At 41.6% G+C, this 25,273-nt stretch overlaps 1 protein-coding gene across 1 annotated transcript in view; it reads right to left on the bottom strand.

Moving 5' to 3' along the window:
• Nucleotides 1–25,273, bottom strand: part of NF1 (neurofibromin 1) — a 203,379-nt gene that overhangs the window by 160,988 nt on the left and 17,118 nt on the right. The window contains exons 2-8 of the mRNA XM_038758896.1: nucleotides 16,997–17,140; nucleotides 15,712–15,795; nucleotides 12,127–12,317; nucleotides 7,369–7,475; nucleotides 4,895–4,962; nucleotides 4,599–4,674; nucleotides 2,099–2,256 (exon numbers count right to left, since the gene is read on the bottom strand). Coding sequence (XP_038614824.1) covers nucleotides 2,099–2,256; nucleotides 4,599–4,674; nucleotides 4,895–4,962; nucleotides 7,369–7,475; nucleotides 12,127–12,317; nucleotides 15,712–15,795; nucleotides 16,997–17,140 — 828 coding nt within the window. The remainder of the gene's footprint in view (nucleotides 1–2,098; nucleotides 2,257–4,598; nucleotides 4,675–4,894; nucleotides 4,963–7,368; nucleotides 7,476–12,126; nucleotides 12,318–15,711; nucleotides 15,796–16,996; nucleotides 17,141–25,273) is intronic.

Consider the following 25,273-nt stretch of genomic DNA (forward strand, 5'->3'; position numbering starts at 1 on the left):
ACCGTAAGGTCGTTGCAGGCAGGGAATGTGTCCATCGACTCTGTTATACCGTACTTTCCCAAGCGCTCAGTATAGCGCTCTGCACACGGTAAGCACTCAACAAATTCCGTCCACTGATTGATTCTAGCGGGACACCCCTTCTACTGCCACACTCCGTCCTGCTCTCACTCCTCGCCTCTCCTCTTTCCCTCCTGTTTCCCACCAAGTCTTGGGCTTTACAGTCTTCACTTTCTCCTCCTCCCCATTCCCTATCCCAAGGACTCACCTGCCCGTGCTGCCTCTCTGGTTCCGCCACTACCGTCTCCCACCTGGTCACCGCCTCTAGCGACACCGCGTTAGCTAGATGTGACGGGAGAGCAGAATTGGTGGCGGTGACAGCTGCTACTGTTTAGGAGACGGTGGTGGAGGCAGTGACACCGGGAATTCCCTGGCCACCAAATCCCCACAGTACAGGAGGAGGACAGAGGCAGCCAGAGAGAGGAGGCAGGGGGTAGCAGGAGCACCCAAGAGGAAGAAAATGTAGGGGGAAAAGGAGGCAAAGAAGAGGAAAGAGGAGAAAGCTATGCTTAATACAGATCGGTCCCGACAAACTATCTGTGCGTTATTGATGAGGATCCCCATCTTACCTCCTTCCCTTCCCCACAGCACCTGTTTATATGTATCTATGTTTGTACATATTTGTTACTCTATTTATTTATTTATTTTACTTGAACATATCTATTCTATTTATTTTATTTTGTTAGTATGTTTGGTTTTGTTCTCTGTCTCCCCCTTTTAGACTGTGAGCCCACTGTTGGGTAGGGACTGTCTCTATATGTTGCCAACTTGGACTTCCCAAGCGCTTAGTACAGTGCTCTGCACACAGTAAGCGCTCAATAAATACGATTGATGATGATGATGATGCTGTTTTAGTAGCGATGCTGTAACCCTGGTACAAATAATGATGATAGCATTTATTAAGCGCTTACTGTGTGCAAAGCACCATTGTAAGCGCTAGGGAGGTTACAAGGTGATCAGGTTGTCCCATGGTGGGGGGCTCACAGTCTTCATCCCCATTTTACAGATGGGGGAACTGAGGCCCAGAGAAGTGAAGTGACTTGCCCAAAGTCACACGGCTGACAAGTGGTGGAGCCGGGATTTGAACCCATGACCTCTGACTCCAAAGCCCGGGCTCTTTCCACTGAGCCACGCTGCTTCTCCATAAATGGCATGTGTCTTCTGAGGAAGTGGCTCCGATCCAATTGTTACATCAAATTGGTTACTGGACCACTAAGTGAAGTCACTGTAACCAATCCTGGAAATTGTAAATAGACGTTCAATTCACTTGGGCTGTGAGTCCCATGTGAGATAGAGACTGTCCAACCTGATTAGCTTGCATCCCCCCCAGTGCTTGGCACAATTATTATTAATGATGATGATGATGACAATATACTAAAAGTTACCAAACAGATAAGCAGCAGAGTACCCATTTTTGACTCGCAGAGTTATCTTTTGGGGTTGTTTTGAGATAACTGATAACTAAGCCAGGAAAAAAAACAAATACCTTCAAAGTTTTAAACATCACCCCACCTAACAATCTAAAATGACAGCAAAAAAGCTTTAAGATTTAGGCAACTGAAGACTGTAGAAAACAGTCAAACATACAGTTCCCTAATAATGCAATGAAATTGAGAGAGGTGGAGGGAAATAGGGAGAATATTAAATTCTAACATCATCCTCTCTCTACCGCAAGTCACTGAACATCTTAGATCGTTCTTCTGCAGCTGGCCCTAAAGGAGGTAGTGATGGGATTATTCCTAGACTCTACCCTTGGCTTCCTTTAGGGAAAGAAATCCTCTCAAATCATGATTTGTTAAAGCTGGGCTATATTTTCAGCCTCCAGAGAAACATGAAGGGGGCTTTACTGAGATATAATTTAAAAGACACCGTAAATTTCAAGCAATGAAAAGTGCTGTAACCAAGCCTAAAAAATACAACACAAATATAGATAGGCCCCGTCTAAGAATGAAGGGCATTGGTCAAGAATGAGCCTTTGTGGTGAGTTGAACCATCTTGCTTAGGTCTGAAATGGCTTTGAAAATGATTTTGCCTTCCTCACCTTATTTATTTTGGTTTCTTCCACAACATCCTTGGATATATCCTGAATTATTTCTGGGCACAGGACAAGAAGAATGATTTGCAGTGGCCAAACTGCTGCTTTACGTTTCGTGCTTTCAGCAAAGCCATCCACCAAGTCAAACAACTTTTCAGCACAATCTGTATTGGAAAAAATTCAACCAAATGACATGTTTAGAAAAGGTAGGGCATAGTCCCCATACATTTGAGTATACCCATAATATTTCTTAGCACGCAAATCGTTCTGCCAAAGTCAGTGGGAGAAGAAAACATAAAATGAACTACCAGAAGGCTCTTCTTCCTAAAATTCTGGGTACTCCTTTGGATCCGTAAAGGAAATCTGACAATGACATGTGATTTTACCCAATAATAGCATGACCATTTGCTGTAGCCAAAGCTCCTTATAATTCGGACTTGCAAAGGAAATGGGAACTCTCCCCAGCTTCATGAGCTGCCCCACCTCTTCAAGTGCCAGAATTCAAATTAGCACCAGAAGGAATGAAGTGCCACTTGGACACAAAGAGACATTAGGTTATTAGCAGACACAAGGATCCCCACTAACCCAGGCCATAAAAAAGCAAAACCTAACACAAGAGAGATAGGACAATTACAAAAAGAAAGCAAATAACCACTAATATTGGCTTAAAACTCAAAAACCCCGATTCTTCGTTCCTTAGGACCTCTTCTTTTCTAAGTTCAACAGATGCAGAAAGAAAATGAGGAGATCCCAAAGGGATGTTCCTGGGGATGTTCCTGCTAGTCCCATTAAGTGCACTTTGACAATTTCCTGAAAGGCAAGCACTTTCCAAACGGGAGGAATCGTTTCCATTTTCCCTGGAAGATTAGGCCTAATGTAGGAGGCTCTGTTCTGAAAAAGCCGAAGTTGCCAAAAACCAAGTAAAGGGATTGCTTTCCTCCCAGGCGCAGGGGGAGTAGAGAAATTCTGCATTTGTAGGGTTGATTCCATGAAACCACAAGTCTCTGGCTAAGGTGGGAAATGAGGCCTGAGATCGTTCTGCCCGATAGAGGAGTGTGCTGCAACCTTGGCAGCCACTGTGAGTGTGAGTGGGTGAGAAGCATCATGGTGTAATGGATAGACCATGGTCCTAGGAGTCAGAAGGTCCTGGGTTCTAATCCTGGATCTGTCACTTTCATTCATTCATTCAATCGCATTTATTGAGCGCTTACTGTGTGTAGAGCACTCGACTAAGCGCTTGGGAAGTACAAGTTGGCAACACACTTGTCTGCCGTATATCCTTGGCAAGTCACTTCTCTGTGCCTCAGTTACCTCACCTATAAAGCGGGGATTGAGACTGTGAGCCTTACATGGGACAGGGACTGTGCCCAACTCAATTTGCTTATATCCACCCCAGTGCTTAGTACAATGCTTGCTACATAGTAAGTACTTAACGAATACCACTTTTTTTTGGGGGGGGGGGGGGTGATATTGGCTCAGTGGAAAGAGTCTCCAAAGGCTTTGGAGTCAGTGGTCATGGGTTCAAGTCCCGGCTTCACCAATTGTCAGCTGTGTGACTTTGGGCACGTCACTTAACTTCTCTGTGCCTCAGTTCCGTAACCTGTAAAATGGGTATTGACTGTGAGCCCCCGTGAGACAACCTGATCAACTTGTAACCTCTCCAGCGCTTAGAACAGTGCTTTGCACATAGTAAGTGCTTAATAAATGCTATTATTATTATTATCATTATTCTGTCAGTCTCTGAGCCGTCTTATGATAGGCCTCACCTACAGCTCGGAGTAGAACTAAGAACAGAGGTGGAGGAAGCCACTGAGGCCAAGGGAGATCCCTCCAAAGGTCAAGAAGGGTAAAACAAAGTAAAACAAAGACTCAAAATACAGAGGAAAGCAAGTGGAAAGATCAAGGGAAGGAGAGAAAGCCAAAAGTCTTGCACGTGTCAGCTAGCACTACTACAAAATGGAAAGCCCACCACAAGAATGAAAAATCAGTCACCTTTTCCTCTACTAAATAACTGTCCCAAATTCTCCCAAGCAGATGAGAAACTTGCTTCTAAGTAACCAAGACAAGAATCTTTGAGTTGCAAGTGTCTGCTAGGATGGCAGATCACCACCCAGGAAGCAGTGACCTGAAATCTATTGTCCTAGAGTAGGAGCTAACTGGAGGGGGTGGGAGGGAGGGCACAGATTTTAAGTCTGTACCTAAATTTAATGTTATTCAGGAATTAGGGGAAAAGCTAGAAATTTAACTGTAAGTTCAAAAGCAAGTCACAGGAAGCTGTGGTCTCTTCTAACTCCCCCTGGCCCTGAGCCAGCAGGACCCAAGAAGGACAAAGTGCAGGTCATTATGCCCCAACTCACTGTCAAGGATCCCTTCCTCTGACACTTATCTGGGAAGGAAAGGTGCATAATGGATGAAGCTGGTCTCCTGGGAAACAAAGGGCATAAAGACAGGCTTTTATCTGATAAACCTAGTTTAAAAGGAAAGTCAGTAGTAAGTTAATCCTTACCAGCCATGTCTGTCTGGGGAGTCTGGTACAACTTTGTAAATTCATCAGGATAGTTCTCTACCCAGTTCCAAAATGCCTGTAAACAAGGAAACAATTTCCTTCATATTATAATAGTGATACTATTATATTATATTAGTGATTACTTCTCAATTTAGGAAATGAAGTTATTTGTAATGTCATACAGAAAAATGGCCAATGTTTTTTTTTTTTACTGTGACTTACTCAGAGTGAAGAAATTCCGATATAAAAACAGAAAATTCAAGGACTGATTCTTGCCAAGAAGCAAAAATACTTACTTTTTCCAGACTGTTTATAACTGCCAGCTGAGCTACTTTTTTAAGGGCTTTAAACTTAAATGCTGTCTCTGTAAGAAATAGAAAATATTGCATCTTAGTGAAATTTAGCTTTAATTCATCCACCCAAGTCGGGTAAATGACCTGCAAAAAAAAATCATTCAAATTAACATATGGCATGGCCGTCATAAATTATGCGCACAATACAATGGATTAAATACTACATTTATTTAGCTCCCTTCAAAAGCACTCACAGTGCTCAAGTTAAAAGCAGTTCCTCTAAATGTGAATTTAGAAACATTGCAGTTACTGATCAAGGTGAGTTGAAAAGTTGAGAAGAGCCTGAATGTTTCCCATTCACCCTTTGATGAGATTTCACAGAGAACCCTGAATAGGAAAGGAGGATCACTACTTATTCACACCAATGTGTTAACAAGCTACTACATCCTCCGGTCATTTCAGCTTAAACACAGGAGCAATTCTTACTAGAAAGAGAAATCCTATCTTCTGATAGGATTTAAAATTGGAATGTCATTTGTGAGCAAAGCTGTACATTAATACATAGGAGATTCAGCATAATAAAAATACTAAATTCCATGCAATGTCATGGTATTTCATGAGTAGCAAAACATGAGTTGTGGAAATTGTACTATTGCTTCATTATCACCTCTAGTACTGAAAGAGAGTTTCCATCAAATTAACTCTCAAAAAACATTTTGTATGAATATTTTCTGGTAAATCTTTTCCAAAGCTAACAGAAACAAAGGAAATAAAAGTTTTTGCAAATTCATTATATCAATTTAGGAATGAGTAGATATCAGTAACTTTTTTCAGTCATATCTATTGAGGACTTACTGTGTGCAGTGCACTGTACTAAGTGCTTGGGAGAGTACGATACTGAGTTGGTAGAAACGTTCCCTGCCCACAGTGAGTTTAAAGCTTATCAATCGTATTTATTGTGTTTGTATGTGGAGCAATGTACTAAGCACTTAGAAGAAGTAAAGTCTAGAGGGGGATACCAACATTTTTAATAAACCCTATTCATTTAATAACCTCTAAAAGCTTTAAATTCACTAATTAAGTCCTATCAAAATCACTATGGCCCGGAACCTATATTACAAAAGTGAACTTGGGCATAAAAATGTTAGGTGACTGGGCAAAGGAGCTGGATGAATCAGGGGCAGAGATGAAAACTGAAATCGACCCCCGGCCCACGTCATCCCCTGGGCCTGGAATGCCCTCCCTCTGCATATCCACCAAGCTCGCTCTCTTCCTCCCTTCAAGGCCCTGCTGAGAGCTCACCTCCTCCAGGAGGCCTTCCCACACTGAGCCCCTTCCTTCCTCTCCCCGTCCCCCTCTCCATCCCCCCCATCTTACCTCCTTCTCTTCCCCACAGCACCTGTATATATGTATATATGTTTGTACATATTTATTACTCTATTTATTTATTTATTTTACTTGTACATATCTATCCTATTTATTTTATTTTGTTAGTATGTTCGGTTTTGTTCTCTGTCTCCCCCTTTTAGACTGTGAGCCCACTGTTGGGTAGGGACTGTCTCTATATGTTGCCAATTTGTACTTCCCAAGCGCTTAGTACAGTGCTCTGCACATAGTAAGCGCTCAATAAATACGATTGATGATGATGATGATGATGAAATGGAGAGCCCAGACAATTAGCTACTCTGACCATCAAAAAACAATACCTTGGTGGTATTCTGCTACTGCACTCTTTTAAAAGAAATTCTGTTCAAGTCCACTTCCCCGAAGATTTACAGTAACTAATGAAGCAGTGCTGTCTAGTGGAAAGAACTCGAGCCTGGGAGTCACAGGACCTGAGTTCTAATCCCGGCTCCAGCACTTGTCTGATGTGTGACCTTGAGCAAGTCACTTCTCTGTGCCTCAGTTACCTCAGCTGTAAAATGGGGATTAAGACTGGGAGCTCCCTGTGGGACAGGGACTGTGTCCAACCTGATTATCTTGTATCAACCCCAGCAATTAGCACAGTGCCTGTTACACAGTAAGAGCTTAACAAATACCATTTAAAGAAAATAATAGCTACAAGACAACTACTGGGCCAAGTTATAGCCTGGCCTCAGGTCCTTCCTCAAAATCCAGGAAAATAAGAAAGCTCTACTGCTCGAAATTTTCCCAATCGTCCCCAGCCCAAATTTGGCACTCAATAAATGTTGCTCCTGCAGGATCTGAAAAAATCTTTACATGACCAGATTCTGGATGCTCATTATTTTCCGCAGAGCTGCTTTCCCAATTCTGCCGAGGTTTGTTGGACGTATGAGGAATAAGGAAGAATTCCGACTTCTGGATTCGCAAAGGATGAAATCCCATTTCTACAATTGTTAGCTACTCTCTATTCATTCTTAGAATTCATTTTTACATTCCCATTCAAGTTCTCCTCTCACGGATTCGATGTTTTATGAACTCTGACACTTGAGTTGAATGGCTTCATTTTAACATACCCTGCAGCAGTCGCTTCAGCTTTGCACAGTCCACATTGATGTACTGTAACAATTCTATATCATGGACATCAACATTATCTTCTGAGCACACAGTCAGTTCCTGTAACCTGAAAAATAAAAGCAAAAATTATTCTCAAAACAAATTTACGGCTACTGGGGAATCTTAAAATCGCAATCATTATTCTAGGCCCATTATAGGTGTCACATAGAAATTTTCTGGAAAATATTTTAAAAACCATAGCTATTCACAAGCCAATGTAAACATTACTGGAGCACATAGTCAAGTAAATACTAGAAATGATACCTGAATTATTAAGTGCTACTGTCTTGTCCAAGGGCCCAGAAGACTCAAACAAACCCTCCTTTCCCTCTTAATTCTCCATACTCAACACTCCTGCTTCAAATGGGGGGGGGAAAAAAAATCAGTGCCCCAAGATGAGCACGGGGCTGGTCAAATTGACCACTGCAGAAACGGGAGGCAGAAGAAATGGAACTTTTTACCAAAAGAAGCAGCCCACTCTCTCCCAAGGGAAATTTACTACAGCCCACTATTTCTCTATCTTGGAGGGAGAGTTAGACTCAACACTAAAAATTACACCCATTAACTTTAGAAAATTGTCTGGATTACATACCAAAAATGGATTTTGATTTTAATGGATTTCTAAGTAAGGAGTACGGCAAAGTTAGAAAATAAAACGTTAATTATCTTTGAAAATGCTACTATGCTTTTCTAACCAAATATGGAAGCAGATCACGAAAGCATACTCTAAATTGTGTATTTCAACCTTTTTTAAATGAATCAAGGTACTTCACTGGAAAAAAAAATTCCCTTGATTTCCATAAACCCTAGGGTTTCCTTGCCAAGTATTCGCTCCGATATCTCGGTCTTGCCTTTCCCTCAGCTATCTCGGTACTATTAATGTTTATAATCGTGAGATTTGTTAGGAACTTATTGTGCCCTAAGCACTGGGAAAGGTTACATTACAACCAAATCACACACAACCACTGTCCCATATGGGAGGGAGAACAAGTATTTACTTAATTCCCATTTTACCACAGGAAACTAAGGCTTAGAGAAGTTAAGTGACTTGCCCAAGGTCACCCAGCAGGCCAGTGAAAGAGCCAGGACTAGAAACCTGATCTCTATGTATTGTAACGGCCTTAGGTTCTTTCCACTATACCATGTTGCTTTTCCATTTTTGTAGTCAATTAATGGCATTTATTGAACGCGTACTATGCGCAGAGCTCTGGGAAGAGTACAATAGAGTTCTGTAGACATGATCCACTCTCCTTGAGAAGCAGCTTGGCCTAGTGAAAAAAGCATGGGCCTGGGAATCAGAGGACCTGGGTTCTAATTCGGGCTCTGCTGGCTGCTTGATGTGGAACCGTGGGCAAGTCACTTCTCTGAGGCTCAATTTCATCAACTGTAAAATGGGGATTGCCTGGTCTCCATCCTACTTAAACTATGAGTTCCACGTGGGACGGAGACCATGTCCGACAATTAACTTGTACCTACCCCAAGGCATAGAACAGTGCTTGACACCACTTAATACAATAAATTTTAAGCAAACAACAAACTCTGGCACTGATTTATCTTTCTTCTTTTTTATAGTATTTGTTAAGCGCTTACTATGTGCCAGGTGCTAAACACTGGAGTAGATACAAGGTAATCAGGTTGGACAGAGTCCATGTCTCATGTGGGGCTCAGAGTCTTAATCACCATATTACAAATGAGGTAACTGAAGCACAGAAAAGTTAACTAACTTTCCCAAGGTCATAGAGCAGACATGTGGAGGAGCCAGGATCAGAACCCAGGTCCTTCCAACTCCCAGGCCCATCCTCTATTAGGCCACGTTTTTCTTAGGCTTATTATAGCCATTCTAACTAATCTATGTTTGCCAATTTATGTCTACTTACCTTCCCCTGTAGACTGCAAGATCACAGAGGATAGGAATTGTATTTTCTATTTGATTGTAAGCCCCTTGAGAACAAGGATCATTTCGTTAGCTTCTGCTGCGCCATCTCCCATTTGCTAAGTATAGTGATCTGCACCCAGAAGGTACACGATAAATACCGCCCATGCTAGTATATGGGCCCAAATATTAAGTCTGATATTTACTTTCAAAATATGTGTGAAATTCAGAAATCTCCATTTCAGACAAGAAGCTGTCTTGTTTGTCCAAACCAGGCAACGGAGTACAAGAAAAGCAAAAATGCCTAAACGATTTTCAAAAATTGTTTGAGGCAGAGGGCAGACATACCTCGTCTCCTTACTGGAATACTTCACGGTCTAAATGATATGACAATTGCCTTTTGTTTACGATTTCAAACATTTTACGGCAATATAAGCAGGGTGATCTAATGACGATTACCTTTTGTTTACGATTTCAAACATTTTACGGCAATATAAGCAGGGTGATCTACTAACATACCTTTAGACTCCAAGTCACTACCATGGGATTCCTATGCTGTCCTAGGCTGTAAAATGGGGATTGCCTGGTCTCCATCCTACTTAGACTATGAATTCCACATGGGACAGAGACCATGTCCAACTTAATTAACTTGCACCTACCCCAAGGCAAATGCCGCAGCCCACTCTCTCCCAAGGGAAGCTTACTACAGCACACTATTTCTCTATCTTGTGGGGAGAGTTAGACTCAGCACTAAAAATTACACCCCTTAACTTTAGAAAATTTCCCCTTGGTCCACCCAGGCTGCCAATGTGTCTCAGACCTGAAGTGGGATTTCAAGCACAGCACACCAAAGCAGCTCTTGAAGTCATCAATGCAGAGAAAACTTCAACGGCCCACGCTGGGAATGGGAAGGTCTCTGACGCTATGCATTACATGCTAAAAATCCCCCAGCTGTGCAAAGGGCCCAGAAATATGCCTCAACAGGAAGCAAGGTTCAAAAGATCAGCCCCACTAACTGTCGGCAGGTTGACCCCTGTGCATGTTAGCAACAGATGGCTGGCTCATGTTTAACTCCCTTTTGAACAGCTATTTCTGTTGGGGGGAAGAGTTTTCACAAACTTAAAATTCACATTTGGAACCTGAGAAGACTCAGGACTATCAACTGAAGGGAGCGGGAAAATCCCCAACATTTTGAAAGTAAACTAACAGCTCTTTGATCGACTGACTGATTGATTCGAAAAGAATGAATTTAGCCTGATTGATTTTGAAAATGTCACTGCAAAGAAACCAACTAAATTCTGTCCTACAATGCTGCACCAAGTTGAATCTGGTTCTATTGCTACATACCTTCTCATTCTCTGACCTACGCTTAGATTCTAAGACCTGTTTCAAAAATTGAAAATTCAAATAATCAATCAATGGGAATCATAATAATGGCATTTATTAAGCGCTTACTATGTGCAAAGCACTGTTCTAAGCGCTGGTATTTACTGAGTGCTTATTTTATTCAGGGAACACTGTACTAAGTGCTTGGGAGAGGTACGATAAAGTCAGTAGACATGAGCCCTGCCCTTTTGGAGACTACAGTCTAACAGGTATGAAATAGGCAGGGTGACTCAGGACCTAGCTGGGTATTATGAAGTGACTCCAGAGCCTTTGTGGATAATTGAGAGGAATTAATTTTACCTGTACTTGTGCATGTATAATTGCATAATCAATTGTTTAATCAATTCTTCACTCTGATTTCTCCCTTTGTAAAAAGTGAAAGAGCCTTAAGGGCAGGGAACTCACCTCTTGCTTCTTGCTTAGAGAAGGAGGGTGACCTACTTGTAAGAGCATGGGCTTGGGAGTCTGAGGACTTGGGTTCTAATCCTGACTCTGCCACGTTTGCTGTGTGACCTTGGGCAAGCCACCTATCTGTTCTGTGCCTCAGTTACCTCTTCTGCAAAATGGGGATTAAGACTGTGAGAGCCCCATATGGGACAGGGACTGTGGCCAACCTGATTAACTTGTTCCAACACTTAGAACAGTGCTTGGAACATAGTAAGTGCTTAACAAGTACCATATCAATACCATAATAATTCTGATTCATTCAATTGTATTTATTGAGCCCTTACTGTGTGCAGAGCACTGTACTACATTCTGATGAACTTTTCCGATACTAAACACTGTGTCTGCCACCCTATGGGGCCTCAAATATCATTACTACTATTTCGGTACTTGCCCATTTCTATCATTTGGGTGCTACTTGCTTTTTAAGGCGACTTCCTCAGATAATTTACACATTCAACACACTAAAACTTGGGGGTAGGGAGAGTGTTGGCCAGTTGTAAAAAAATAACACAACTGTAACAACAAAAAACCCTTCTCAGAAGTGGTTATATATTTTATCTCAGTTGTCAGATAACAATTTTTTTAAATCAGTGATTAAAAAAAGAAGAATTGACATGAGGACGTGAAAGAATTGGAGGGGCATGAAGGAAGGAAAGGCGTTCTCACATTGCTTGGGATTAACCACTTTAGAACCAGTTTAAATGTGCAGACTCGAAAAGGAGTCATGTCTAATTTCGATTGTTTTTCTACTAAATTTTAAAGTGTTCAAGTTCTTGCTTGCCATAATGTGCACAATTTATAAGGAAAATGACTACAGGCCTGTATCACTGCGAACTGATCTGGGCGAAAGAAACTGAGCTCATGGATAAACAATGTAAATTTCTCTAACCAGATTTCCCTTCCAAGAAAAATCCTTTTATCTTAATGTACCTTGAAGAGGGCCAGGCTTCAATCACGGTATTTAATAAATCTTTCTCGTTTTTACTTCAAGTCGATGCTGTTCCACACTAACCTGGTGGAAATACGGCTGAAGACTGCATTGAAGTTATTACAGCTGAGAGAGAAGAGAACTCCCGAGGCAGAATTCCGCAGTTCAGCTGCATGTTGGTTTCCTTCCCGATAGGTGTGGATAAAATGGCAGATTTCCGGCAGCAGCTGCTTGACCAGCATAGTCTCATCCAATCGCATCGTGTCCTTTGGTTGCTAAAGTGGGGGTGACAATTGCACTGCACATGTAAAAGTGATCATGTGAAATTTCATCTTCCAACAATAATAAAACATCTTGGTATGCTATGGGTCAGGCTAAGCCATTACACTGTAATTCAAAAAGCTAATGCTTAAGTGCTAAATTTTAAACAAATGCTGACCTGTATTTTTGAGATTTAGAGGTACAGAGAGAAAATTCTATAAACAACATAATTATTACTTCACTACCAGCTCTTTATTTTCACCCATTTCTGATCTTTCATCACCCTTTGCTGAAAAAGAACTGCAAAGTTGCACTGCTCTCCAAGTTAGATCTATGGGTTAATAATTTTAATATGACTACTGCTGACATCACCCCAATAAATCAATTTCCATAACCCCAAGAATGTGCAAGTGTGGCCAAATAGTCAAAAAATTCAATAATTGCTCACAATACAAAGTCACCTTGAATTTTACAAATCTGTTTCCCAGCTGAATCAATGGGGAGTGAGGACAACTTTCCCTTCTCAATGTACACCAGGTTTAAAAATCACATCGGCTTTTATTTGGTCTGCTGTCGCTATTGCAAGTATATGTTTCAATCTTCTGGGATGTATTTGCTGATACACATAAAACTTTCAAGGGACTTTAGCATTTTTCCATCGGACGCCTTGGCTCCGTTTCCTCCTTGCCATTTTGTGCTCTTCAGATTGTCTCTGTTCCACTCTCTCTCTCTCCCGCTCCTGTTTTTCTAATCTTACTGACTCTTGTCTAGTTTCTCTTTGTCTCCCTTCCTGATTCACCTTTCTCTTCTCTCCTTTTCTCGGTTGACTTGCTGCCAGTATCTCTTCTCTCTCTCCATCACCCACACTCTCACTTGGCCCACTTTTCTCTCAACCTCCTCTCTCCCTTTTTGTCCATCTTTCCTTGTACGTTCTCTTCCCGTCTCCCTCTTCTTCCCCTCCAGAGACCTGGGTTACGGCGAGGTGGAAAAAAAGAGGTTCTCGGTTCCCATTTCTGGCTCTGCGATGGGTGCTGAGATGATTCCCCCAAGTAGAAACAGGACCCGAGCATCCCCCAACTCCCTCCTCCGCTGCCTCTACTGCCTGTCATGACGGTTGTGTCTCTACTAGTACCACAATTATAGTGCTGATCGGAACAAAAGAATGGCTTTACGGGTATGTGAAACATCTCAATGCATGCTTGGATGTTTTTATTTCTTTTGTCTTCCCCAACTAAAACGTAAACTCTTGGAAATCGGGACCATGTTTTATGCTTTCTCTCACTCCCCCAGCACCTAGAACACAGCCTACAATCAGTGGGCAATAAATGTCATTGACCGCCTGATTTTGCACAAATAATACAGCATTCATTCAGCCCCAAATAAGCTACATCTTCTTCGTTTCCATCTAAGGTCAAAGTGAGAGGAAATGCTCAGGGCTTAATTGAGTGTGGCTTCACTAGGTATCAAAGGCAATTTGGAAGAACTCCGGGTTGAACTGTGTTTTTACTTAAAAAAAAAACAAACAACAACACAATACCTAACCTAACCAAAATGAGATTCATTTAAGAACTTGGAGTATGCATATTAAATGCATTTTTCTAAGCACTTCAATAACCTAATTCCAAATAGCTACAGAAACTGCTACTTGGGGAGGCAATATGATGTAACAGGAAAGGTGCAGCACTGGGATTTGGCAGACCTGGGTTCCAGTCCCAGTTCTGCCCCTTGTCTACTGGGGAGGCCCTGGACAAGTCATTTTTTCATCTCCCCATACCTCAGTTTCTCTATCTCTAAAATGGGAATAACATTACCTGATGCTACCTCACAGGGATAATAATAATAATGGGATCTGTTAAGTGCTTATACTATGTGCCAAGCACTTTTCTGAGTACCGGGGTAGACACAAGGTAATCAGGTTGCCCCAGACTTAATCCCCATTTTACAGATGAGGTATCTGAGGCACAGAGAAGTTAAGTAACTTGCACAAAGTCACACAACTGATAAGTGGCAGAGCCGGGATTAGAACCTACCACCGCTGACTCCCAAGCCCGTGAGATAACTAATGTACGGTGCTTTGGCAATAAAAGTGCTAAATAGAGCTTTTCAAGCACTAAATACAGTGCTCTGCATACAGTAAGCGTTCAATAAATACCACTGATTAAATACCACTGATGGGCTGAAAATACCACTTGCTTGGTTGATTTTTTAAATAGTTTAGAATTTCCAATTTTTCTGAAATACCTGTTTTACCACCATTTCTGAGTGGCTTAATTGAGCCTGTTTTTCCAGGATGTGCCTGTCCATCTGCCACTCCCTCTGGGCCCCTTTTAGACCCTGTGCTTCAGGTGGGGCAAGGCCTCAATTTGAATCAACATCCGTGGAGCCTCCCCAACATTTTGAGCATTTAATAAATGCTAATAAATAATTAGTACCATTGGAGCTGGAATTCCTGGTCTCTAGGACCATACACTCAAGGTAAGCGAAGAAGAAAACACCAGACTAGAACTTGAGATGCCTCCTTGCTCAGGTCACTAGGACATACCTCCTCTCTGAAATAATTTCTCTACGCTAGTAACAAATACTGACTGTTCCTCTACCTCTACCTATAAAACGGTGCTGGCTCTCTGGGGTCAAGTCCATTTTTCTACATGCCTAGCTTTATAACATGCTGAGGGAAAATGAGGCATCTTAACTTAGTACAGAAATAAAGGAGAGGGATAGGTCAAATTTTTTGATCTGGTGACCAACATCTAGTCGGTCTCTCTTTGTAAATATGATTTTAATTTTTAAGGAGTAGGAAAATGCACCTAAACACTGAATCTGTTACTGACCCTTCAAGGCCCTGCTGAGAGCTCACCTCCTCCAGGAGGCCTTCCCAGACTGAGCCCCTTCCTTCCTCTCCCCCTCGTCCCCCTCTCCATCCCCCCCCATCTTACCTCCTTCCCTTCCCCACAGCACCTGTATGTATGTATATATGGTTGTACATATTTATTACTCTATTTATTTATTTATTTATTTTACTTGTACATATCTATCCTATTTATTTTATTTTGTTAGTATGTTTGGTTTTGTTCTCTGTCTCCCCCTTTTAGACTGTGAGCCCACTGTTGGGTAGGGACTGTCTCTATATGTTGCCAATTTGTACTTCCCAAGCGCTTAGTACAGCGCTCTGCACATAGTAAGCGCTCAATAAATACGATTGATGGTGATGATGATGATGACCAGTTCTACGAACAACTTTAGCTTAGGGAAATACATTCTATCATGAATGTGAATTTATATTGAAATAGTCTGTATACAAAGACAGTTTTTTCACCTCGCCCACCCTTAACATATCTGCCTTAAGTCCACTCACTATTAAGGTCTGATTCACAGAGTCTGGTGTCATTTACAAAATGGATTACTCACCCCAGCAAGACATTTTTCCAGTGTATCCAATATAATCAATTGAGAGAGATACAAATTCTTTTCGGCGGCTTCTCCAAATATTCTCTAAAGGAAAGAACATTCAAAATATAGTTAAAATTTAAATTAAAATCCCTCATAGCAAATTAGCATACTGCAGCTGACTATAAAGACTCATTTTCTTTTACACAGACCAACACACACAGGAGCTACAGAGTCAAATAAGGATAACACTCCCCTTCCTTTCCCTTCCTGAAGATCTGGATTTGAATCTAAAAATATATATAAAGGGAATTCATTCATTCATTTAATTGTATTTATTGAGCACTTACAGGGTGCAAAGCACTGTACTAAGTGCCTGGGATAGTACAATACAACACTACAACAGACACATTCCCTGCCCACACAAGTTCACAGTGGGAGGGGGAGACAGACATCAATATACGTTAAGTAAATAAATTCCAAAGACAATTCTTTTATTCTGATATTTACAAAACATTGCCAACATCAGAACATAAATCATTACTGGCATTATATTATCCGATCATGATGTGCGAAAAATTGTTTTTTTTCTACTTTGTGTTTAAAGGCCAAGCAGTCAGGCTTGAGGCATTAAAATCCTGGTTTCAGTGTACTTTAAATTCACCCTGCCACCTGAGTGGCAAGAAAGCGAGAGGGGGACAGGGTCGGATTTCTTGCTAAAGAACAGACTATTTTTTAACACCAGCTAAGTGTACGTTCAAGTATGCACTTTCCTCGGACTTGTATTTTATCTCCAACATAGTACTTCCTAACAGGATTCTGATGGTCCCACACATTTATTTTACAACAGAATCTGACAGAGTCCACAGGAAGAAAGGACAGACTACCGGAGCCTCATAAAAATCAATAGTACATTTTAAATCTAGAATGTTAGCTCATATTCATTAGCAACAAAAGGCTTGATTCCATTCCTTGCTTTGATACACAACCATGTCTACTTGGACTTGGAAAACAATAAACCTAGACTATAGGGATGGCACACTTTTTCAGAAGTCTCTTAAACTGTGTACACATTATTGAAAAATCCTTTAAAACACTTGGTCTTCTGCCGTATAGGTATAAACAGTCAGTCAGTGCAACAGAGGTGGACAGTTGAGAACTAGTCACAAAATGAGAGAAAAAGGGACCCAGATCCTCCACAAGAAAAAGCCAAGTGTTTTCTCCAACGATAATCAGAGAACAAAACCTCAGCCACTTACAGCATTAAAATTCCACTAAAATAGATTGTGTAAATTGTGGAACTTACCATATTATTAACATTCTTCAGTATATTGGTGAGACCACTTATAACCAGAGAAAACTTGTATTTGGAAATGTTGATAAGACACTCCTTGTTGTGTTCAGTACTGACTTTGGTGTGCGTGTTCTGCTGTCCGGCTTTTATTGGAAGCTGGAAAAAAAAAACCCGAAAAAGTGGCACCTCTTAAGACTTGTACTTCACACAAATTCTACACCCCCTTCAGATCAAATCGAGGCTGTGTGCTTCTGGAAAAAGGAGGATGGTGATGTTCTTGACTGAGAGAGGAACGGTAGGAGGAGGAAGAGATTTCGGAGGGAAGATGAGTGCTTCAATTTTAGATTTGTCAAGCCTGAGGTGCCGGCGGGACATCCAAGAGCAGCTGCCCTGGAGGCAAGACGAGATGCAGGGCTGGTGGGGGAAATTAGAGGCCAAAGCCAGAGAGGAAGGTCTGGGAGTTGTCCTCATAGATGTGGTGGTTGATGACGATGAGTCCCGTCCCCCTCCCCGCCCCAGACTGCAGGCTTGTTGTTGGACAGGGAATGTCACTGTTTTTTGTTGTCTTGTACTTTCCCAATCTCTTAGTACAGTGCTCTGCATAGAGTAAGCACTCAATAAATACGACTGAATGAATGACTGAGTTCCCAGGGAATGGCTGTAAAGCGATAACAATATAGGACCCGGAACAAGGCCTTGACGGTTATCTAGAACTAAACAATGAGAGGCTGAAGACGAGCCAGCATTTCAAACAGGGAATGAGCAGTCAAAGAGACAGAAGGAAAACCAGATCAATAATGGCTCCGCAAAACCGAAGCCTGATAGTGTTTTGAGGAGGAGGGAGAGGTCAGTGGTGTCAGAGGCAGGAGAGAGGTCAAGGAAAAGTAGGACAAGAGTAGAGCCCCTTGGATTTGGCTATAAGGGGATCTCTTGTGACTTTGGAAAGTAAAGATTCAATGGAGTGAAGCAGTTGAAAGTCTAATAGGAGTGGGCCACGAAGACAGTTGGAGGAGAGAGAATGAATGCAACAAGTCTAAATGAGCCATCCCAGGAGTCTGGATGAGAATGGCAGCGGGGAGAGAGGCAACAGAGAACTATAGATATTTATGAATGCTTTATTAGTAGCAGTCCCAAGTAAAGGGTGCTTTATCTACTTGCTAAAACAAGAAAAGTTAATGGAAATGCAAAGGTGAAAGGGCAAGTAGTTTAACAGGCAGAAGCCACAGCAAAAACTAAGCAAAAGAATAGAACGTCTTCTGTTTGGAAGGTAATTGCAACCTAAAAAGAAATACTGCCTGACAGAAAAATTTAGTAGTGCTGAAACACCACAAAAACCATTGTTACAGAATATTTAGGTGTTGGAAACCTATGAAGTGTTTAGCCCCCAGTGCCAAAGCTTTGCTTCTGCATATATAAGAGTGCACAAAACACAAAAATATGATACACAAAAGAGTTAAGATCAATTACCAAGATATTGAGGGCAGGGGAAAACCAACAGTGTGGACGGGAGGGGTTTGACAAGAGAAAAACACAAAGAAAAACGACAACACATTTTTATCGTATTCCATCAACTTCTTGCTTAGAATTTCCAATCTCAACGAAATGTAAAGTAACCATCTTTGGACCATCGCTCCAGACTTGGCAATCCTCCCTTTCTGTTGGAAAGTCTCCTAAAAAGCATGTTTGCTTTCTTAGAAAACAGAACTTACCCAGTCATCTTTCTTACGGATTAAAAATCATAACTACAGTAGCAGTCAAAACAAAATGAGGACCATCCAAATACTCCAGGAATTGTTTTTTCAACCAAGTTTTGCTCTTCACTCATCAGATAATATGACTCTGCAGCTCCACTCTAACCACCACGGTGTCCTCCTGTTGATTTTTATTTTCTGCATGTTTCAGGATTGCTATTGCTTCATTTCTCCCCTGATGTCGGTCACCACTTCCCTCGCCCCACTTTCCCACCCCCCAGCACCTTGGGGTTTGGGGCCCGTGTCTAATTCACACCTGTGTATTCTCTCACAGTGCTTAGAATAGTGCTTTGCACACACCAAGTGCTTAATGCTATTACTACTCTGTCAGTTTCTGGAAGAACCAGCTCTGCCAAAACATGTGTTTTCCCTAAATGTTTTGCCTAGGATGTGGTTAGGGAGCTGGGAACGTTAACCTGACAACAGATCTCTGTTTGGATGAAGGATATTGCAGTGTATACTGCCATTTCTTACGGCACAAGGATGCAGGTGCGCACTGCCAGAATGAGCGAGCTCAAACGGCATCAGTGTTCCTTTATGCGGGGTTTTGTGACAACACTGTGACTCTCTGGGAAATGATGATGATGGGGATGATGAAGTGTCCTTTGCAGTTGTTTCTTCTGAAGTCATTATTTTAAAAGTGGATATTCAGTCTCTTAATCTTCAACTTAAGGCGAAACTAAATTGAAAAATCTAAATGGGCCTGAAAGAACTGTGATCCTTAATATACACTTGACAAGATACTTCCTTCTTGAATTATTTGAAGGAACTCAAAATCTGTATTTTTTTGGATTGCATTTCAGTTACAAACAAAAGATAGGCAAGGCAGAACTTTAAGAAGCAAAACCCTTTGCCACTTCAAACATACAAAAACTTTAAAATAGAATGGATATGCTTCATTTAGCTTATTGATGGACAAGAGCATTTTTGCATCTTCTAGGGAAGAAACGTGGCCTACTGGAAAGAGCCTGGGCCTGAGTCAGAGGACCTGGGTTCTAATCCCAGCTCCAATACTTACTGCGGTGTACCCTCAGACAAGTCACTTCACTTCTCTGAGCCTCAGTTCCCTCACTTACAAAATGGGGATTCAACACACACTCTCCTTCCTACTTAGACTGTGATCCCCATGTGGGACCTGATTATATTATATCTACCCCAGTGCTTAGTACAGTGCTTGGCATAGAGTGAGTGCTCAACAGACTGCACAATTATTATTATTCTAAGAACAAAACCATCCCTTTTTCTATTAACACTCCCAACGGTGTTTCTTCCTTGTGCAAATCTTGGGAACACTGAGGCAGAAATGCAAGTTTCCTTTCAACCGCAGACAAGCAAGTGCCTTTTCACTGGGATGATCCGCATAGCATCGAAAGGATAAATACTTGGGATGCAACTATTTCAAGAGATAAGACGATTCAGCACAAGGAGGCAAAACTGAGCTATGTTAACCCAGCTCTGTGAACACTGGCCACTTTGTTTCTGCTTTAACTCGGAAAATTCTTTGAAAGGTCACAGACCAATGTATCCCTTGTGTGCAATTTACCAAAGTCAGTGAGTTACAGGCCCTCGGACTATATCAGAATGTGGAAAGAAATTCTTTGTTTAAATGTTCTTAATAGAAGTCTTATCTTAAAAAAAAAAAATACCATGAGGAGAAAAAGAAAGGAGCACCGACTTAATAATCTATAGATGCGAGGCCAGTTACTAGGCCTGTAGTAACATTTTAAAATTAAAATTGGTCAAGCCAGGCTGCTTGGGATTGGCGGAGGGGGTGTCAAGAACTCAGCACCCTCTTCCTCTCCCAGGAGGGGCTGCCCACCATTCAAGTACTCACTCAGGCCCCTTGAAAAGCTGAGAGTGTTGGGGGCATTTTGGTGATCTAGGTATGGGAGAAGGAACGGAGGCATCAAGAGGCTACTCTGGTATGTCAACCAAATTTATACAGTAGTTTCTGGATTTGCCTTCTCTCTTTCCCCTTTCTCTCCATTCTACACTGTAAGCTCTTTGTAGGCAGACACTGTGTACAATTTATATCCTCTTTGTACATTTACTGAATGCCTGTTACAGTGTCTTGCCTCTACAGTGGGAGACGCTCAAATATTAGCTAAGAGGAGAGACTACAGCAGGGCTACTTTCTGAGAAATCCAATTTGGTGATTCGAAAGCAGTTCTCAGAGCCCTCCTCAATACATGCTTGCAAATATATATTTCAGTCTCCACTTCAAAATTCAAAGACCTCTTACCAAAGCTCTAACACTGAAAACATAACCATGAGCATGCTCCTTAAATTCAGCACTTTTCAAGTGTCCTTTATCTGGCTCTAAATTTTGATTAGCTAGATATACATATTAGGCACTTACCGATCAATCGGTGGTATTTACTGAGGGCTTACTGTGTGGAGAACACTGAACTAAGCACTTGGAAGGGTACAATACAGTTGGTAGACAAGATCCCTGCACTCCAAGAGTTTACAACCCCAGTGGAAAAGACAGACATAAAAATAAGTTACAAGTAAGGGGAAGCAGTGGTGGGCTAGTAGATAGAGCACGAGCTTGGGAGTCAGAAGGACCGTGGTTCTAATCCCAACTCCGCCACTATGATGTGTGACCTTGGGCAAGTCACTTCACTAGGCCTCAGTTACCTCACCTGTAAAATGGGGATTAAGACTGTGAGCCCCATGTGGGGCATACACTAGGTCCAACCTGATTAGCTTGTATCTACCGCAATGCTTAGTACAGTGCCTGGCACATATTAAGCACTCAACATGCACCATAAAAAAGAGCCACTTTAGAGTATTTATTTTGGACTAACCAAACAATCTTTAAAACTGAACCTTTTAAAATAAAAATGGGGATGATATTTTGCCCTTAAAACTACCAATTTTGTTTGCAGTAGGAAAAACTGAGTGGAGTTAGATTCCCGCCTGAGGAAGTCTAGGAGATGAGGTTGTTGAGTGGCAGAGAAGCTCTGGCACCCAGAGGAAACCTTGAAAAGAGTGCTTCTCCATGCCTCAAAACACGGCTCAACTCTCAATCTCGCACATCCTCTGCCTCCGGTTTCACTATCACAAGTAACTGCTAAAACCACCAATTCCAGCTTCACAGCAGCGACTCGAGTCACTGCTGTACGGGAAAGGAAAAACCCCTTCTATCGAACTTGAATGCTTTTAAAACATTCCCAAGATAAAAAGTGACAAAGCAATCTTAAGATAAATGGCATTCAGCCCTAGAGAAAAAAAAGATTTACTAATGCTATCTCTGCACAAATCATCCAGTGAAAGTGCAAGAGAAATTATGCTATTATGGTTAAGATGTTAAAAGTGATAATATTCATATTTCTGCATAATAGCACTGTTTAGGACCTGACAAAGAAGCAATTAACGGCAGTACTAGAATTGTAATTCCGCTTTCCAAAGGAGTAACATTATGCCACAATCTCAGAGAGGAAAAGTGGCTTCTTTATATACAGGATTTTTTTTAATGGTATTTGTTAAGCATTTACTATGTGTCAAGCACTGTTCTAAGTGCTGGAGTAGATACAAGTTAATCAGGCCAAAAACAGTCCCTGTCCCACCCGGATATCCCAAATTGGTCTGGGTCCGGGAAGTGGATGAATGGGGCCATGTCCTCTCACCACCTAAAGTACAAAACCTCGCAATTGTTCATGTAAGCCCAGAAGATCACTTTAGCAAAACTACAAAAAACGGGTAATTTTTCCCATTTTATTGCCCTCTCTTTCCTCAAAGGCTTAAGAAAGGTGAAGAACATCCTGGTTGTCTAGCAGATATAGTACAGCTTTGCTTACGTGCACACATAACCACACTGCCACATACTCTTTATGTAGGTACCTGATTGATCTGGGCTGTTTTGGATTTAAAGTACAATCTTCTACAGTTGGGCTTACACGGCTTGAGATTGCTTTCTATTCTCCCAAGTGCTTAGTATAGTGCTCTGCACACAGTAAGTGCTCAATAAGTACAATTGACTGACTTTGTGTGTTTCCACGGATGAGAAGTGTTCTAAGATAGGGAAAATTGTCTTGTATACCAAGTAATGCATTTTTCTGTATTAGAACTCATATAGACTTCTTTCCCCTTACTGTCCAGACTTTTAAAGATCAGAACCATGCCTGTCTCCAATCCTGAGGATACATGAGGTCACAATGAAACTATGTATATTATCATGTGATCAAATGCCCCTAGCGCTGGGGTTGATTTCTTCAGTAATTTGTTGACAGTTTATATTATTTTTTTAAATGCTTGTGGGTTTTACCTCAGGCCACATTAGGCTACGCGGGTGCCCACAATGGGCATCACTCTAGACATTCCAACTCTGGGCTCTCCCGCTCTTCCAAAGCTTCCCACAGATCTGACTTTTCAAAACCAATTCAATTCTCTAAATGGAACAAGTTTTAAGTACAGTACTGCAGATCCTGAAAAACAATTATGAATGAAGAGGACCAAATCAATCAATCAATCAATCAATCGTATTTATTGAGCGCTTACTATGTGCAGAGCACTGTACTAAGCGCTTGGGAAGTACAAATTGGCAACACATAGAGACAGTCCCTACCCAACAGTGGGCTCACAGTCTAAAAGGGGGAGACAGAGAACAGAACCAAACATACCAACAAAATAAAATAAATAGGATAGAAATGTACAAGTAAAATAAATAAATAAATAAATAAATAAATAGAGTAATAAATATGTCTACCAAATAAACTTGGTAACTTGGTAAACTAATTGTTGAAAACAGGAGTGTGGTAATAAAACTACTTTTATTTATTTATTTATCTTATTACATTCCAACTCTCTAGACCGTGAGCTGGTTGTGGGCAGGAATGTGTCTGTTCCTATACTGTATTCCCCCCCAAGCGCTTAGTACAATGCTTTGCCACAGTAAGCGCTCAATAAGTACGACTGAATGAATGGATGTGATTCAAACTGAAATGACTGAACCACACGAAACACATACTGCATCCCACTAAGGTAGAGTTTCTCCGACTGTAGTTAATGTGGTGGTGGTGGTGGTCTGCTAGAAACCCTCAAATGTTTCACTTTCACCACTTGCAGAATGGCACTGGGGGGTGGGGGAAGGACAGGTTTCTCTCTGGTCCTGATAACGTTTGGCTTTCCTCCCCTAGGAGAATATATGGATGGTTTGTGCTCAGCAAGTGACTTAATGGGATTTATACTGCTCTTCCTGAATTGTCCAATCATTCAATGAGTAACTATGTAATGTGCATTTTCACTGAGCTCGAAGTGCTGGACACAGATTAACTCGATGATCCCCTTCTCCCAGACAGAGAGGTGAAAAACAGAATCCAGACTGAAAGAGGTAATAAGTGAGGCATCAAGTTGTAGAACTAGGAGGCTGTTGTGGGGTCTGACCTCCAATAAAGGAGTGAGACCCAGATGCACTAAAGACACATCCCGTTTCACCAGCCTCCCCTCCGAACCCTACTCAACACAAATGGCAGGCCAAGATGGGCAAGCCCAGAATGCTGGAATGCAGTCAGGTCACCCACACAAACAATGGTCACAGCGATAACGCCCCACCGAGTGAAATGTGCAGGAAAGCAAGACTGCCATACAGCCACTGGCTGGAGCACTGAAAGGGGGCCCGTGCAAACTGGGAAGGCGAGTAAACAAGTTGACAGCAGGCTGAAGTGGGGTCTCAAACCCTGAGACCTCTGGCCTGTGAAGCCCTCCCTCTTCATATCCAACAGACAAACTCTCTCCTCTGCTTCAAAGCCTCAAAGGCACTCTTCCTCCTTTCTGACTATGCCCTCTTTTCCTTTTCTTCAGCTCCCTTCTGCATCACCCTGACTTCCTCCCTTAATTCATCATCCCCCCCACCAGCCCCTCAGCACTTATGTACATATGTGTAATGTATGTATTTCTATTAAGGTCTGTCTCCCCCACTAGACACTGTGGGCAGGGAACATATCTGTTACATTGTACTCTCCCAAGGGCTCAAGTACAGTGCTTTGCACACAATAAGCTCAATAAATATGACTTGACAGTAGACTATTAGGAGATGGCTGCAAGAGATGGGCAGCCTGAGGGGCAGGAGTTGGGAGAAAAGGGGGTTTTCCTTGCTCAAAATCTTCACACAGATGAGACCTACCAAAAGGCAGGCTTGAAAAGAGCAACAGGCCCTTCCTTTACCACAACAAGGACCTGGGTGGAAGGATGACTGGATAACGGAATGGATCCCACCGACAGTAGTGTCACCTCTGAAAATGAGATTTATACATATATACAGTCTGTGTGTATATAGATAGATAGATGTATGCATGTAGATGCCTGAATGCATATATACATACGGTCGTGTGTGTGTATGCAGTCATGTTTGTTTGTATAACTATATACGTGTATGTGCATTTATATATATATATATATATATATATATATATATATATATACATATATATTATGTTTAAATCTCATTCTCACTGAAGAGATGAGAAACTAGCCAAAGTTGGTTAACTAAATTAATTAGTTCATGAAGTACAAGAGCTCAGTGGGTTGCACTACA

Source organism: Tachyglossus aculeatus, chromosome 17 (assembly GCF_015852505.1).
Source record: "Tachyglossus aculeatus isolate mTacAcu1 chromosome 17, mTacAcu1.pri, whole genome shotgun sequence".
Classification (NCBI taxonomy): Eukaryota; Metazoa; Chordata; class Mammalia; order Monotremata; family Tachyglossidae; genus Tachyglossus; species Tachyglossus aculeatus.